This window comes from Papio anubis, chromosome 7 (assembly GCF_008728515.1).
Source record: "Papio anubis isolate 15944 chromosome 7, Panubis1.0, whole genome shotgun sequence".
In the NCBI taxonomy this organism is placed as follows: Eukaryota; Metazoa; Chordata; class Mammalia; order Primates; family Cercopithecidae; genus Papio; species Papio anubis.
Window position 1 is genome coordinate 135,527,863 of NC_044982.1, and position 14,377 is coordinate 135,542,239.

The window sequence follows — 14,377 nt, forward strand, 5'->3', positions numbered from 1 at the left end:
ATGTCTTGTAGAGGGAAACCATTAGTCAGTAGATTATTTTTTCAGTTTTTGTCCCTTTTGAGAATGTGAGAATAAATTATCAGCCTTCTGAAGATTTGAAAAGTTGAGGTCAACCAAGCATTCTGGTTCTGTTTTCTGTTTTGAATTTTCTTCAGTTGATCTCTCTGGGATTTTTGTTGATTTGGGCATTAGGTGGAACCAGCGCTGGCTAGGACAAGGCTGTTTGGCAAATGCTTACCTGCTGCTTCTCCACTGTTGAAATTATCAAAGGGTGTCTGTTTTTACCACACCTCCTCCTGCTTTAGATACCATGCATGAAGGGAGAATCAATCTTTCTGGAGATTTGTTTTTACAAAACAGAAATATTTTTCTAATTTTATGTATTTATTTATTTATTTTGAGATAGAGTTTCGCTCTTCTTGCCCTGGCTGGAGTACAATAGTGTGATCTCGGCTTACCATAACCTCTGCCTCCCAGGTTCAAGCAAGTCTCCTGCCTCAGCCTCCCGAGTAGCTGGGATTACAGGCATGCACCACCACGCCCAGCTAATTTTGTATTTTTAGTGGAGATGGAGTTTTATCATCTTGGCCAGGCTGGTCTTGAACTCCTGACTTCATGATCTGCCCCCCTCGGCCTCCCAAAGTGCTGGGATTACAGGCGTGAGCCACCATGCCCAGCCTATTTTTCTAATTTTAAGAGTAATACATGTACATTGTAAAGACAGTTTTCAGGAAATACAGAATAGTATAAAAATAAATGAAAAAGCATCCATCAACTGGGTGCAGTGGCTCACACTTGTAATCCCAGCACTTGGGGAGGCCAAGGTAGGTGGATCACTTGAGGTCAGGAGTTCAAAACCAGCCTGGCCAACATGGTGAAATCCTGTCTCTACTAAAAGTACACACACACACACACACACACAAAAGGAGGGGCCTTGTGCTATGATTGCTGTTTAGTCTTTACTTTTAATAGATTGTGAACACTTTCCCTTTTGGTAAATAAAAATCACATAATCATAATGACTACAGAGTATTCCATTGTATAGACATAGTATCATTTATTTAAATTAGTTCCTACTGATGGCCATTTAAGTTGTTCCAACAATGCTATAATAAACATCCTGTGCCAAACATTTTTGTGTATTTGTCTGATTATCTCATTGGAATAATGTGATTCTAGAACTGGAATTTATAGGTCAAAGACCAGGCACACTTAAAAAGGTTGTAATAGCTCCCACCCCCCACCCCCTCCATAGTGTATGAGTGCACTTTTCCATACCCCTGTGCCAGTCCTGCTGTCTGGAGATTCTGCCTTAGACTGGAGGGCAGTTCTGAAGGACTGCTGTCTTTCTGTCTGCTTCATCACCAAGAAGTCCTTCATGGAAGAAGTGGGAAGCAGGAAGAAGCTGCTACACTTGGGTCTCTGTCCTGGACAGCCCTCAGGACCATGACTTTTTATCAACCAACCCCATCTTCCACACCAACAGAACACCTGAAAAGATAGCACAGGGGAGGCCTAGATGGATCACTCAGAGCTTAACTATGGAAGTCACAGGAGCAATCATTTGGCCGAAGGGAAACCTTAATACTTCCTCTTCAGTGCCAATTTAGCTTGAGGATGCCATTTGCCTAGAGTGAAATAAATACAAAATGTAATACAAAATAAAAATCTTGTTCATTGATGTGGACACGAGGTTTAGAACTGTAGTAATTTTTTAAAAAATATAACTGAATGAGGCATATTTAATTTGTGCTTCCTGTTAGAGAAATTTCCAGGGTTGACCAGTCTTTATTCCAGGGGAGCTCTGTATACTGATCTAATGACTTCTGAGAGCTTCTTGTCAGGCCATGCCATGAAATGAGTATGGGCAAAGTACAAAGGAATGTTGTGTTGTTGTTGCTGCTGCTGCTGTTTTTTAGACGGAGTCTCGCTGTGTCGCCCAGGCTGGAATGCAATGGCGCGGCCTCGGCTCACTGCAACCTCCGCCTCCCAGGTTCAAGTGATTCTCCTGCCTCAGCCTCTGGAGTAGCTGGGATTACAGGTGCCCGCCACCATGCCTGGCTAATTTTTGTATTTTTCGTAGAGACAGGGTTTCACCATGTTGGCTAGGCTGGTCTCAAACTGCTGACCTCGTGATCCGCCCACCTCAGCCTCCTAAAGTGCTAGGATTACAGGCGTGAGCCACTGCACCTGGCCATGTTGTGTTGTTTTAAATGTGCTCAGTGGACTTTCTTCTTGTTGTTGAGACAAAGTCTCACTCTATCGCCCAGACTGGAGTGCAGTGGCGCAATTACACCCTGACTGAGGAGAGTAATTTGTGGCCACCAGCCAGGTTCTTTGTGGATTAATGGCTTTAATTTTTATGTGTAGGTTTGATGAGAAGAGGGCAGTGCAGCAACTGAGAGCTTGCGGTGTCCTGGAAACCATCCGAATCAGTGCGGCTGGTTTCCCCTCACGGTGAGCCTGGCATTTTTCAGATGTAAGGGGTCCTAATGGGAGAAGATCCTAGTTCTTTAAGTAAACTCAGATGGTTTTCTTTTAATAGGTGGACTTACCAAGAATTTTTCAGCCGCTACCGTGTCCTAATGAAGCAGAAAGATGTGCTGAGTGACAGAAAGCAAACATGCAAGAATGTGTTAGAGAAACTGATACTGGTAAGAAAGATTTCACTTACGGTCATCTGAGCGGAAGGCCTTGTGGTTCTGACCTTGGAGAGCCCCAGGAACTTTTGTATAAAATTTTCCTAGTCCAGATCATTTCAGGGTGGGATCTGAGAGGGGCACGCTACTGTGTTTAGAATGCTGAAACTAGTGAGGATGATGGTCCACTGTCAGGAGGCAGAGCTGTGAGGCCTGGACCCACACTTGAGACACATTCTTCTTAGACAGTTTGATTATTATTAATAAAAATGTACCTAGTACTTACTTCTGGAAGACACCAGGCCAAATGCTGTGTGATTAAGAAAAAATAAGTCTTGTTCTCAGGTAATATAGTCTTACTTGGAAAGTAATACTTTTTGAAGACAAGTATAATACTTAACCGTAGTGTCTATATCAAATGCTGAATGAGTGGAACAAGAAATTGGGATGACAAAGCCACGTCTAGCTATGGGAAGGAGAGATTTCATGAAAGAGGTGTGTTTTAAGTCAGACCCTGAGAATGGGTAAGGTTATGCAAAAATGGAAGGAGAATATTATAAGAGGGAGTAAAAAGCAAGGTAAGCGTAGGGTTTGCTGAGAAAACAGTTTTTTGCAGTGTGAGATTTGTGTATGGGACAGTAGAGAAATGGTTAGGAAATGTAGGTTGATGTTACAGAGAGTCTTGCAGGCCAGGCTAAAGAGTTCTGCAACTTTACTGTGACCTGGAATGCTTGTTAAAATACAGATTTCTGGGCCCCGCCATCAGAATTTCTGATTCAGTAGGTCTGAGGTGGGCGCAAGAATTTGCATTTCCCGGGTGATACTGATGCTGTCTGAGGACTACATTTTGAGAACTACTGATCTTGGTCTTAGAGAATTAAAGATTCATGAAAGGTTTTTAAAAAAATATTTTCACTTGGTTAACACTAGCCTAGATGGAGTACCTCACTTTGAGCTAATTGATGATAATTACTAGCTCTGAACTAAATGTAATGCCCCTTTGTTGTTAGTAATATTTTTTCCTTGAAAGAGCTAAGTTCACTTCCTCAATAATGCTTTTTTTTTTTTTTAACTGGGGCTTTTTAAGTTTGTACCAATTCCCTTTTTTTTTTTTTTTTTTTTTTTTGAGACAGAGTCTTGCTCTTTCACCCAGGCTGGAGTGCAGTGGCATGATCTCGGCTCACTGCAATCTCTACTTCCTGGATTCAAGCCATTCTCCTGCCTCAGCCTCCCCAGTAGCTGGGATTATAGGTGTGCACCACCACACCCAGCTGATTTTTATATTTTTAGTAGAAACAGGATTTTACCATGTTGGCCAGGCTGGTCTCAAACTCCTGACCTCGTGATCTGCCTGCCTCAGTCTCCCAAAGTGCTGAGATTACAGGTGTGAGCCACTGTGCACAGCCTGCCCAATCCCCTTCTAACCTGTGTTCAGGTGGGAATGTAGAGCAGAAAGTAGGAACAGGCCTATGCCTGGTCCCCTCACCCAGGCCACTTCAGGCCTGATCAGGGCTTTGCGGGAATTTAGGCAGAGGAGGCTGAAAGATGGAGGCAGGACTGGTGTGAGGTGTGAAGCGGGTCAGGGGTAAGGACCGCTTTTCTAGCTAGGGTTCCTATGTAAACTTTATTGATTTAAATTGAAATAATTTTAGATTTTTTAGGTATATGTGGATGTTTTTGATTTTTTGGTTTCATGTATGAGACATGACAAGATATCTACTTATAGGGAAAAATGGTTTTCTCTGTTTTCCGTTAGAATTTCAGATCACATGGCCGAGCATGGTGGCTCATGCCCTTAATCCCAGCACTTTGGGAGGCCAAGGCGGGTGGACTGCTTGAGGCCCAGTTTGTGGCCACCCTGGCCAACATGGTGAAACCCTGTCTCCACTAAAAATATAAGAATTAGCTGGACGTGGTGGTGCTCACCTATAATCCCAGCTACTCAGGAACCTGAGGCAGGAGTATCGCTTGAACCCAGAAGGCGAAGGCTGCAGTGAGCCGAGATCACAGCACTGTAGTCCAGCTTGGGAGACAGAGTGAGACTCGTCTCAAAAAAAAAAAAAAAGAAAGAATTTGAGATCACAGTGATGATTCTTATACATACATTCCATTCTTTAATGCAAGAATGGTTAATGATTTGTATACTTCTAGATAAGGTGAATCACAATGTAATATAAATGGTTATATTTTTGTAAAAGGAGTTTAAAAGGATTTTTTTTTTTTTTGAGACGGATTCTTGCTTTGTTGCCGGCTGGAGTGCAGTGGCGCGATCTTGGCTCACTGCAACCTCCACCTCCTGGGTTCAAGCGATTCCCCTGCCTCAGCCTCCCAAGTACCTCCAAGAATACAGGTGCACGCCACCATGCCCAGCTAATTTTTTGTATTTTAGTAGACAGGGTTTTACCATGTTGGCCAGGATGTTCTCGATCTCCTGACCTCACAATCCACCCGCCTTGACCTCCCAAAGTGCTAGGATTACACACGTGAGCCACTACGCCTGGCCAATTTGTAGGATTTTAAACATATTAATGGGGTTTTATTAGTTTGTTTTCAGATATTATTGATAAAGCCAAGAGATAACTGTTTAGAAATGTAACTCAATATGAATACCCAAGAATTTTGGTTTTTGGTTTTTATTTGAATTTTATTTCATATGCGTTTCTTCCTGCCTTATTCTTCACACTGGTGTTTTTGTCCCTTCAGCTTCTCATGGAATATACAGCCCGATGTAATCCTTACAACCTGGGTCAGTCAGAGAGAGTCAACATCTCCATTTCCTTGAGATGTTTAAAACACAAACAAGCAAATAATAACTGCCTATAACCCACAACCAAGTTTTGGGCCTCAGATAATAATTCCAGGTAGAATAATTCTGGAAAATAACTCTTAAACTGCAGTTTTTCTTAAAATCCCTTCTATTTGCTCAACTTGCATAGGATTAAAAATCTGGCTCCATTAGTTAATTGTGATGTAGCCCAAGTTTTAGCTAATAGATTCATTCCTTTACTGATTCTGCTTTTAGACATTTTTTCTTTTAAATTTCATTTATGTGATTATTATTTCTGAATATACAATTTATTCCAAAAATAGGACAAGGACAAATACCAGTTTGGTAAGACAAAGATCTTTTTCCGTGCCGGTCAAGTGGCCTATCTAGAAAAATTGAGAGCGGACAAACTGAGGGCTGCCTGCATCCGGATCCAGAAGACCATCCGAGGGTGGCTGCTGAGGAAGAAGTACCTACGCATGCGGAAGGCAGCCATCACCGTGCAGAGATACGTGCGGGGCTACCAGGCCCGATGGTAGGTCTCCTGGGGACAGATTAGAGTGCACATCTAACTGACTGTCGGAGGACAGTTTTGAGTGGTCACCATACCTGAAAAGATAACACCTCACCTTTTCTTAGTTCCAAGGGACAACAAATTAACTCATAGGACAGCTAAATAGAATAAAATTTCACTCAGCTATATGAATGATTCAGATTTATCTTCAAAACATTTACAAACTGCTGCTTACTTATGTCCTCAAAATTTTTATTTTTGATACTTTTATATTGGGCTTGAGGAAATCGTGTATAAATTAAAACAGTCATGAATATGAGCTAGTTAACAATGACTTCATTGAATAATTTTCAGGAGCAGTTAACTGAGAGGGTCTGGAAGAGAGTTACACTTTAGTGTGATTACATATTAGGTTAATTTTAATTGAGAAGTATAAGTAGAAATGAATTAATCATGAACTTATACCCTCACAAATTCAGGAAAAATATGGTAGATTAATAATGGCTAGATCCAAGAAAGATGGTGATAACTAAGTATGAGATTACTGTGTATGTCTGTCTGCTCTATAAAGAGGGCATGGCCCAGGGTAAATGGATCCTGTTGTAGAAAGAATGAACTTTTATGAATTTTGCTTTCTTGTAAAATCTGGCAATGTGGGCCATCCTACTTTTCAGAGTTAGGGAGGGCTCAGATGAGATAATAAATGCAGAAATACTTTGGGAAACTGTAAATTGCTATACAAATGTAAGTAAATATAAATGTTGACTTAGCATGCACATTATTAGAATAATACAATGGAGGTACTACTCTTTATGCCTAAAACAGTGACACTCTTTACGTTTCTCTAGCATGTATTCCTGCATTTTTTTCTGATTACTGACAACATAATATTATTTTCTTTGGCCAGCTATGCTAAGTTTCTGCGCAGAACCAAGGCAGCAACCATCATTCAAAAGTACTGGCGCATGTTTGTGGTCTGCAGGAGGTACAAGATTAGACGAGCTGCCACTATCGTTCTTCAGTCTTACTTGCGAGGCTTCTTGGCCAGAAATAGGTATCGCAAGGTGAGGCATTATTTTCAACTTTGTTTATTCATTCTATTAGCATTACAGGGGCTACGATGAATGTAGGAACTGTATGGGGACAACCAGCTATTAAAATGCTATTTGTTTATTTTTAAAAATTCTTTTTTAGAAATAGGATCTCGCTCTGTCACCCTGGCTGGGGTGCAGTGGTGCAGTCATAGTACACTGCAGCCTCAGACTCCTGGCCTCAAGCAGTCCTCCCACTATGGCCTTCCAAAGTGCTGAGATTACAAGTGTGAGCCACTGTGCGCATGCCCAGCCTGAAATGCATTTTAAAATACTAAATAATCACATATAGTTATTAAAAAAGAAATGAGAAAAAATCTTTTACCTCCTTTTTTCTCTTTGTTTATATAATTTGAAAAAAAAAGTATGTTAGTTTACTATGGTTGCTATAATAAATTACCACAAACTTGTTACCTTAAAACAACCGAAATGAATTCTCTCAGAGTTCTGGAGACCAGAAGTCCAAAATCATTATCACTGGGACAAAATCAAGTTGTCAGCAGGCTGCTCTCCCTCTAGAAGCTCCAGGGGAGAATCCTGGCCTCTTGCAGCCTCTAGTGGCTGCCAGCATTCCTGTGCTTGTAGCCGCATCAGTCCAGTCTCAGCCTCTGTTTTCACAGCATTTTCTCCTCTGTGTATCTGATTCTTCTATCTGCCTCTTATAAGAATAATTATGATAGCATTTAGGTTCCACCCATGTGATCCAGGATAATCCTCCCATCTGAAGACCCTTAACCTAATCACATCTGCAAAGGCCGTTTTTCTGAATAAGTTAACATTTGCAGGTTCCAGGGATTAGCACCTAATTTCTTTGGGGCCCACTACTCAGATGACTACAGAGAACTTTGAATAGATAGAATATATGACAAACAGGTTGAAGATTATTCCAAGAATGAGACAACCTTGGAAGAATTTACCATGGTGAAGAGGAGGCAAATTACAACATTAATGTGGTTAAAATTGTATTGACAGGTATGATGCTCCAAAAGTGTTTGACGAATAATCTTATATCTAGCGATAATTAATGGGGTCACCAGAGTAGTCTTAATTATCACCTGTGACCATTGATGAACGATTTTTATCTCTTTCATTTTGGCAAGGTTTGGGAATCTATCCTATAGAATATATTTCAAATAAGCAAGAAATATAATCCTGGATGTTAGAACTCTATGGACATTACCATTAGAAGGAGCATTAATAGGGTGATTTGGGTCTCTAAGCATAGGCAGTATATGGGTGTGACCTAGGCCCTATTTATATATTTATTTATTTATTTTACTTTTTTATTTGAAGTGATTTTAGACAACAAAAAAATTCGAAACTGATGAGGCTTGAATGAGTGTATTTAATAGCTGTGTTTTGAAGATAGCTACTCCAGATCTTTCTGCTCACCCCTCTTTTATGTAGTCTCATGCTCTTTCTATATAGGCGTGAGATTTTAGGGAGGGAAGAGGTTTGAAGTTGGCTTTTCAGATATACCAAACTAGTTACCTTCCTGTGTTCCTCACTACTCTCCTTAGGAACATTTGAGCTGAGTTTTGAGGCCACTGGTTTAGCAGTAGCAGCCTCTGGCCAGCTCAGGCTCCCACTGTGACTGGACAGGGTGGAAGGTAGCAGCGTAGAGGCTTCTTCACATGTAAGCCAACAGCCATCACATTAGTACTCCTTCTAGCTGTATTTCAGGTCCAAGGTTCCCCTTCATGAGATTTGGGGGGGGGTCTTAAAGAGAGTACAGGTGTTGATTAATTTCTCTCACTCATGATGAAAGTGAGATTGAAAATGGAAGCTCTGATTAGATAATGTTTCCATTTGACTAAAATTACAAAAATGGACCAGTGTCCAAAGTTGCATGGGAGAAGCAAATGGAACAGGAAACTTGGCATTAATAACTTTGCTGCTCTGTGTTGCTTGAGTTTAAAAGTCTTTAATTTGCCATCACTGAGACTCATCCAGTTGCTCCTTACTCATCCGGATAAGACAGAGGCCTCCCTCCAGACTGTGATGTTCAGTGAACGTTCAGAACTCCCAACCTCAGTGCAGCGCGATGCAGTGGCTACACTGAAGGAAAACTGAAGGCTACCTTCGCATTAGGAAAACAACCACAGAAGGCAGGCTTGAGGGGGCTGAAGACACTACTCAGATCTCCTGAACAACTGTGTTCACTTTGTATTTGATGGTTTAAAAGTTAACCACTTATTTATTAAATGTATCTTCTAGGATGACACATTTTAGTCATTATTTTTATCAAGTGCAATAACCTAAAAATAGAAAGTATTCTTTTAATGATCTTATTAAACTGCTATATATATGAATCGATGCTTTCAGAGATTTTACATTTTAAGAGTTTGATAAGGCCGGGCACGGTGGCTCATGCCAATAATCCCAGCACTTTGGGAGGCCGAGACAGGCGGATCATCTGAGGTCAGGAGTTTGAGACCAGCCTGACCAACATGATGAAACCTTGTCTCTACTAAAAATACAAAATTAGCAGGTCGTGGTGGCACACGCCTATAATCCCAGTTACTCGGGAGGCTGAGGCAGGAGAATCGCTTGAACCTGGGAGGTGGAGGTTGCAGTGAGCCGAGATTGCACCATTGCATTCCAGCCTGGGCAACAAGAATGGGACTTAGTCTCAAAAAGACAAAAAAAAAAAGAGTTTGATAGGAGGTGTATTGTGTCTATTTGTAATAATCACCAACAAGTATTTAAGTATATAATATTTAAATATCATTTATATCATGGAAGAGTTACTTCATAAAATTATAAACATAAAAATCTACAGGTGCCAGATTTTTCTAGTTTACTTTTTCTTTTATTTTCTTTCTTGTTTTTTTTTTTTTTTGAAATGGAGCTTTTCACTCTTGTTGCCTAAGCTGGAGTGCAATGGCACGATCTCAGCTCACTGCAATCTCTCCCTCCTGGGTTCAAGCTATTCTCGTGCCTCAGCCTCCTGAGTAGCTGGGATTACAGGTGCCCGCCACTACGCCCAGCTAATTTTTGTATTTTATTAGAGACAGGGTTTCACCATGTTGGCCAGGCTGGTCTCAAACTCCTGACCCATGTGAACCACCCACCTTGGCCTCCCAAAGTGCTGGGATTACAGGTGTGAGTCACTGCGCCTGGCTACCTCTTCTTAAATTCAAGAATTTCTTCTCCATCTGTCCTAGAAAATGTTTACACGGTCTCTGTTTGGTGTTCTTTAGTGACAACAAATTCATCTCATAAGGCAAACTTTTGTTGTAAGTTGTTTGTAAGTTTAGGGAAATATCATGATTGTTTTTAGGAAATGTAACATGAAATCAAAAGTAAGATTAGTTTGTTTCACATCTTGTTACTTTTACCTTTCATTTTAAAGCCCCATCCCTCCTGCCTTTGAATCCCAAAAGTGAATCCTTACTACATTTGAAATAGCAGTGGAAAATCCTCACTAGAATGGTATTCCTCAAATGTGGTAAACAACAGTGTCATCTTTTAGTTTCTAAAAAAAAAAAAAAAAAAAACAAAAACAAAAACAAAAAGCAATAAATCACTACAAACTTTTTAGCACCTCAAGTGTTGGCCTCTACAGACAGTTTGCTGCCCATACCCCATGTCCTCATGCACAGGCTTAATAATGCGTAGTGAGGTGGTATCAGCAGTCAGGGTGGTGGGGATATCTCTTATTTTAGTAGCACATAGTTTACAGGATGCCTGATTCTGTTAATTTTATAGAGGATCATCTGTTGCCAGCAGAAGTCATATACTAATAAGAAACCTAATATATTTTTTCTTTCTTATTAAAGTTGTTTTTCTTTTGGTAATCTGGTGCTTTTTATTTAGACAGCTTCCAAATCTATGTTCTGCTTAGAATTAAACACATAATATGTGCATATGACACTTTTTATTATGTTTCTGAAATCACCTTCTAAAGTCTACTTTTCAGATCACTTTTAAAAATAATTTTGTGGCCTCCATATATCTATGATATGTATAATCTACCTAGTACATTGTCAATTCAACTTTTGTGTCTTTTCTTCTAGGTAATGTATGGATTTTCAGCCCAACATAGATTGATAATCTCGAGTGTAGTCCAGGGTCTTGACATTGCTTTCCCTTATCCTTTTCTGCAGATACTCCGTGAGCACAAAGCAGTCATCATTCAAAAGCGAGTCCGGGGCTGGCTGGCCCGCACACACTACAAGAGGAGCATGCATGCCATCATCTACCTTCAGTGCTGCTTCCGGCGGATGATGGCCAAGCGTGAGCTAAAGAAGCTCAAAATCGAGGCTCGCTCAGTGGAGCGCTATAAGAAGCTGCACATCGGCATGGAGAACAAGATCATGCAGCTGCAGCGCAAAGTTGATGAGCAGGTGTGTTTCACAGAGGGGCCCTGAGAGTGGGGTATGCCCGAAGAAATCCACCGGGATTATTTTCAATGTTGTTTTTCTTTGACTTTACCCTTCGGTCTTAGTAAAAAGTAAAATTATGACCGTATTTATTTCTATAATAAGCATGAAAGTAATTATAACTCATAAGGTGGATCACAATTGCAAAAACTAAGGCAGGAAGTTGTTATTATTATTATTATTATTGTTACTATTATTTGAGACAGGGTCTCACTCTCTCTGTCACCCAGGCTACAGTTCAGTGGCATGTTCACAGCTCACTACAGCCTCAATCTCCTGGGCTCAAGTGATCCTCCCACTACAGCCTTCTGAGTATCTGGGACTACAGGCACATACTACCACACCCAGCTAATTTTTTTATTTTGTAGAAACAGGATCTCATGTTGCCAGGCTGTTGTCTCAAGCAATCCTCCTGCCTCAGCCTCCCAAAGTGCTGGGATTACAGGCATGAGCTACCATGCCTGGCAGGAAATTATTTTTGAGAACACAGATCTACTAATGCTTCAAACCTTTATGATCAAGAGTCACATTGTATGTTATTTATTTTTCAAACACCAGCTCGAACCAGGCATACTGTATTTTATACTTTGTAATGCTCTGTCATAATTATCATTTATTTTCGTGTGGTATCATGTTTATTTTACAGATGAGTTGTTTAGCATTGAAATAGCAAAAGAAGCAGGAAGATGTTCATGCTTCTGATGAACTTGCAGTCTGTTGCAGAGATAAAAGTTTGATTGATTGAAGATAGTTACTAATATTTTAGCACGTGTAAATGATATAAAGGTAGTTAAGAATATAAAAATGCTAAGGAGAGCAAAACAAAACAGAGATCAGAATGAAATGGGAGGAAAGATTTTCTGAGTAGCAGGGAGAAATTTTGAGGTAGTAAACAAAGATTTGTGAGAAATTTGTGTGTGCGTGTGTGTGTTTTTTTTTTTTTTTGGGACAGAGTCTCACCTTGTCACCCAGGCTAAAGTGCAGTGGTGCAGTCACGGCTCACTACAGCCTCAAACTCCTGGGCTCAAGTGATCCTCCTGCTTCAGCCTCCCAAGTAGCTAGGACTACAGGTGCACACCACCATGTCTAGCTAATTTTAAAAGTTTTTATAAAGACAGGGTCTTATTATGTGCCCAGGCTGGTCTTGAACTCCTGCTGTCTTGTGATCCTCCTGCCTTGGCCTCCCAAAGTGTTGAGACTATAGGTGTGGGCCCCTACACCTGGCCAACTTGTGATTTTGAGGCTGTTTTAATCATTCTTATGCATCACTAAGCTACTACATGGTTTTTAGCAACATTTTGTTCTGTTTTCAAAAACAAGTATAGATCCTCCTATTTCTGAGTTAAGAATCAGGAAATTAAGAATTTACTATGTAATTCACCTTGTGACTATGAGAAAATCACATCTGTCTTGCTTACCCCATCAAACAGAATTGAATTATTTGTCCCTGTTTTCCTCTTTCTTTGTGTCACCTAGAAGGTATTGGTTGTGCTATTGCAAATGTTGTAGTTAGTATTTTGGTTAGATACTATATCAGTGTTATGATGATACAGCATGAATATGATGAATAAGCATGGTTTTCTCACTAAATACATATTGTTATTTGTGTGTATGTTTAAAGAACAAAGACTACAAATGCCTTGTGGAGAAACTAACCAATCTGGAAGGAATATACAACTCTGAGACTGAGAAACTACGAAGTGACTTAGAACGTCTTCAACTAAGTGAAGAGGAAGCGAAAGTTGCCACTGGGCGGGTTCTTAGTCTGCAGGAAGAAATTGCCAAGCTCCGGAAAGACCTGGAGCAAACTCGTTCAGAGAAAAAATGCATTGAGGAACGTGCAGATCAATACAAACAAGAAACAGAGCAGGTAGGAATAATGTCCATATCCCTGTCTACTCCATACACAAAGGAAATGTGCTGTCATCATGACTTGGTCCATGTGACTCACTGTTGGTTTTATTAGAAATGTAGTACAAATTTTAGTTGAATTACTGTTAATTATTACTGTTTCCTAAGTGTTTATTTCACATTATGAATGAGTGGGCTGCAGGTCTTTTAGCAGAACTTTTGACTCTAATAAGAACAGAGGCAGAGCAGTATTTTTAGGAGAGAATGGCCAAGTACCTACTAACACTCGTATATTAAAATAAAAAATAAAAATAAAAATAAAAGAAGTCCATCTGGGGCATAGACTCCTTTAAAAAAAAAAAAACAGTCAGTCTGGGGCATAGACTCCTTTTTCTTCAGTAAGGTTAATGTGATTAACCCATTTATGCCTAAGGTTGCAGTTTTTTGAATTGCAGAATCAATCTTTGGCAATGACCTTGAGCAGTAGGATATAAATAACTCCCACATACTTAGTGTTCCAATAATGGAACATTAGGCATAATATTTAGTACCTAATGGTAGGGATCCTTGTGGAAGCCTGCATTAAGGCTATATTAAGAAGTCCAAGCAGGAGAAATCTAAATGCACAGTGATTGCAACCAATAGCTTTATGCAGATGGAACCCTCCCCACAAAATGCTTTCAGATTGACCAGTACTTGCATGCTACAAATTTGTATTAACATATCAAAACTTTATTAAGTATAGAAGACATTAAGATTATCAAGTAGTAATGAGATGTACTGCTGAAACATTTGTAAAAGTACCTCAACATTAGGCTTCCTGGAAAAAAGTAATCAATTTTCAGAGATTCCACTGGTATTACCAACTTTAAATGAAAACAGACTTGCCTGTGTCAGCTGTAACTGCTGGCAAGAATCCTGATATGGTTTGTCTGTACTGGCTTCTAAATGTGAATAGCAGCATATGCAGTGAGAACCACAGCAGGAACTTAGATGCAGGTCGGTTAGGGTAGGGTGGCTGGTAAAATTGCAGTCCTTCCATCGCATTCGAGGTTCCAATAAAGTAATTCCTGCTATATCTCTAGATCTGTACTCTATATATAGAAACAGCAGTGCCAAAAGGTGAGATT

At 40.1% G+C, this 14,377-nt stretch overlaps 1 protein-coding gene across 1 annotated transcript in view; it reads left to right on the forward strand.

Moving 5' to 3' along the window:
• Window positions 1-14,377, forward strand: part of LOC116268656 (unconventional myosin-Va-like) — a 213,476-nt gene that overhangs the window by 139,934 nt on the left and 59,165 nt on the right. The window contains exons 17-22 of the mRNA XM_031668673.1: window positions 2,371-2,457; window positions 2,546-2,654; window positions 5,730-5,941; window positions 6,828-6,984; window positions 11,121-11,360; window positions 13,018-13,266. Of these exons, the coding sequence (XP_031524533.1) occupies window positions 2,371-2,457; window positions 2,546-2,654; window positions 5,730-5,941; window positions 6,828-6,984; window positions 11,121-11,360; window positions 13,018-13,266 (1,054 nt within the window). The remainder of the gene's footprint in view (window positions 1-2,370; window positions 2,458-2,545; window positions 2,655-5,729; window positions 5,942-6,827; window positions 6,985-11,120; window positions 11,361-13,017; window positions 13,267-14,377) is intronic.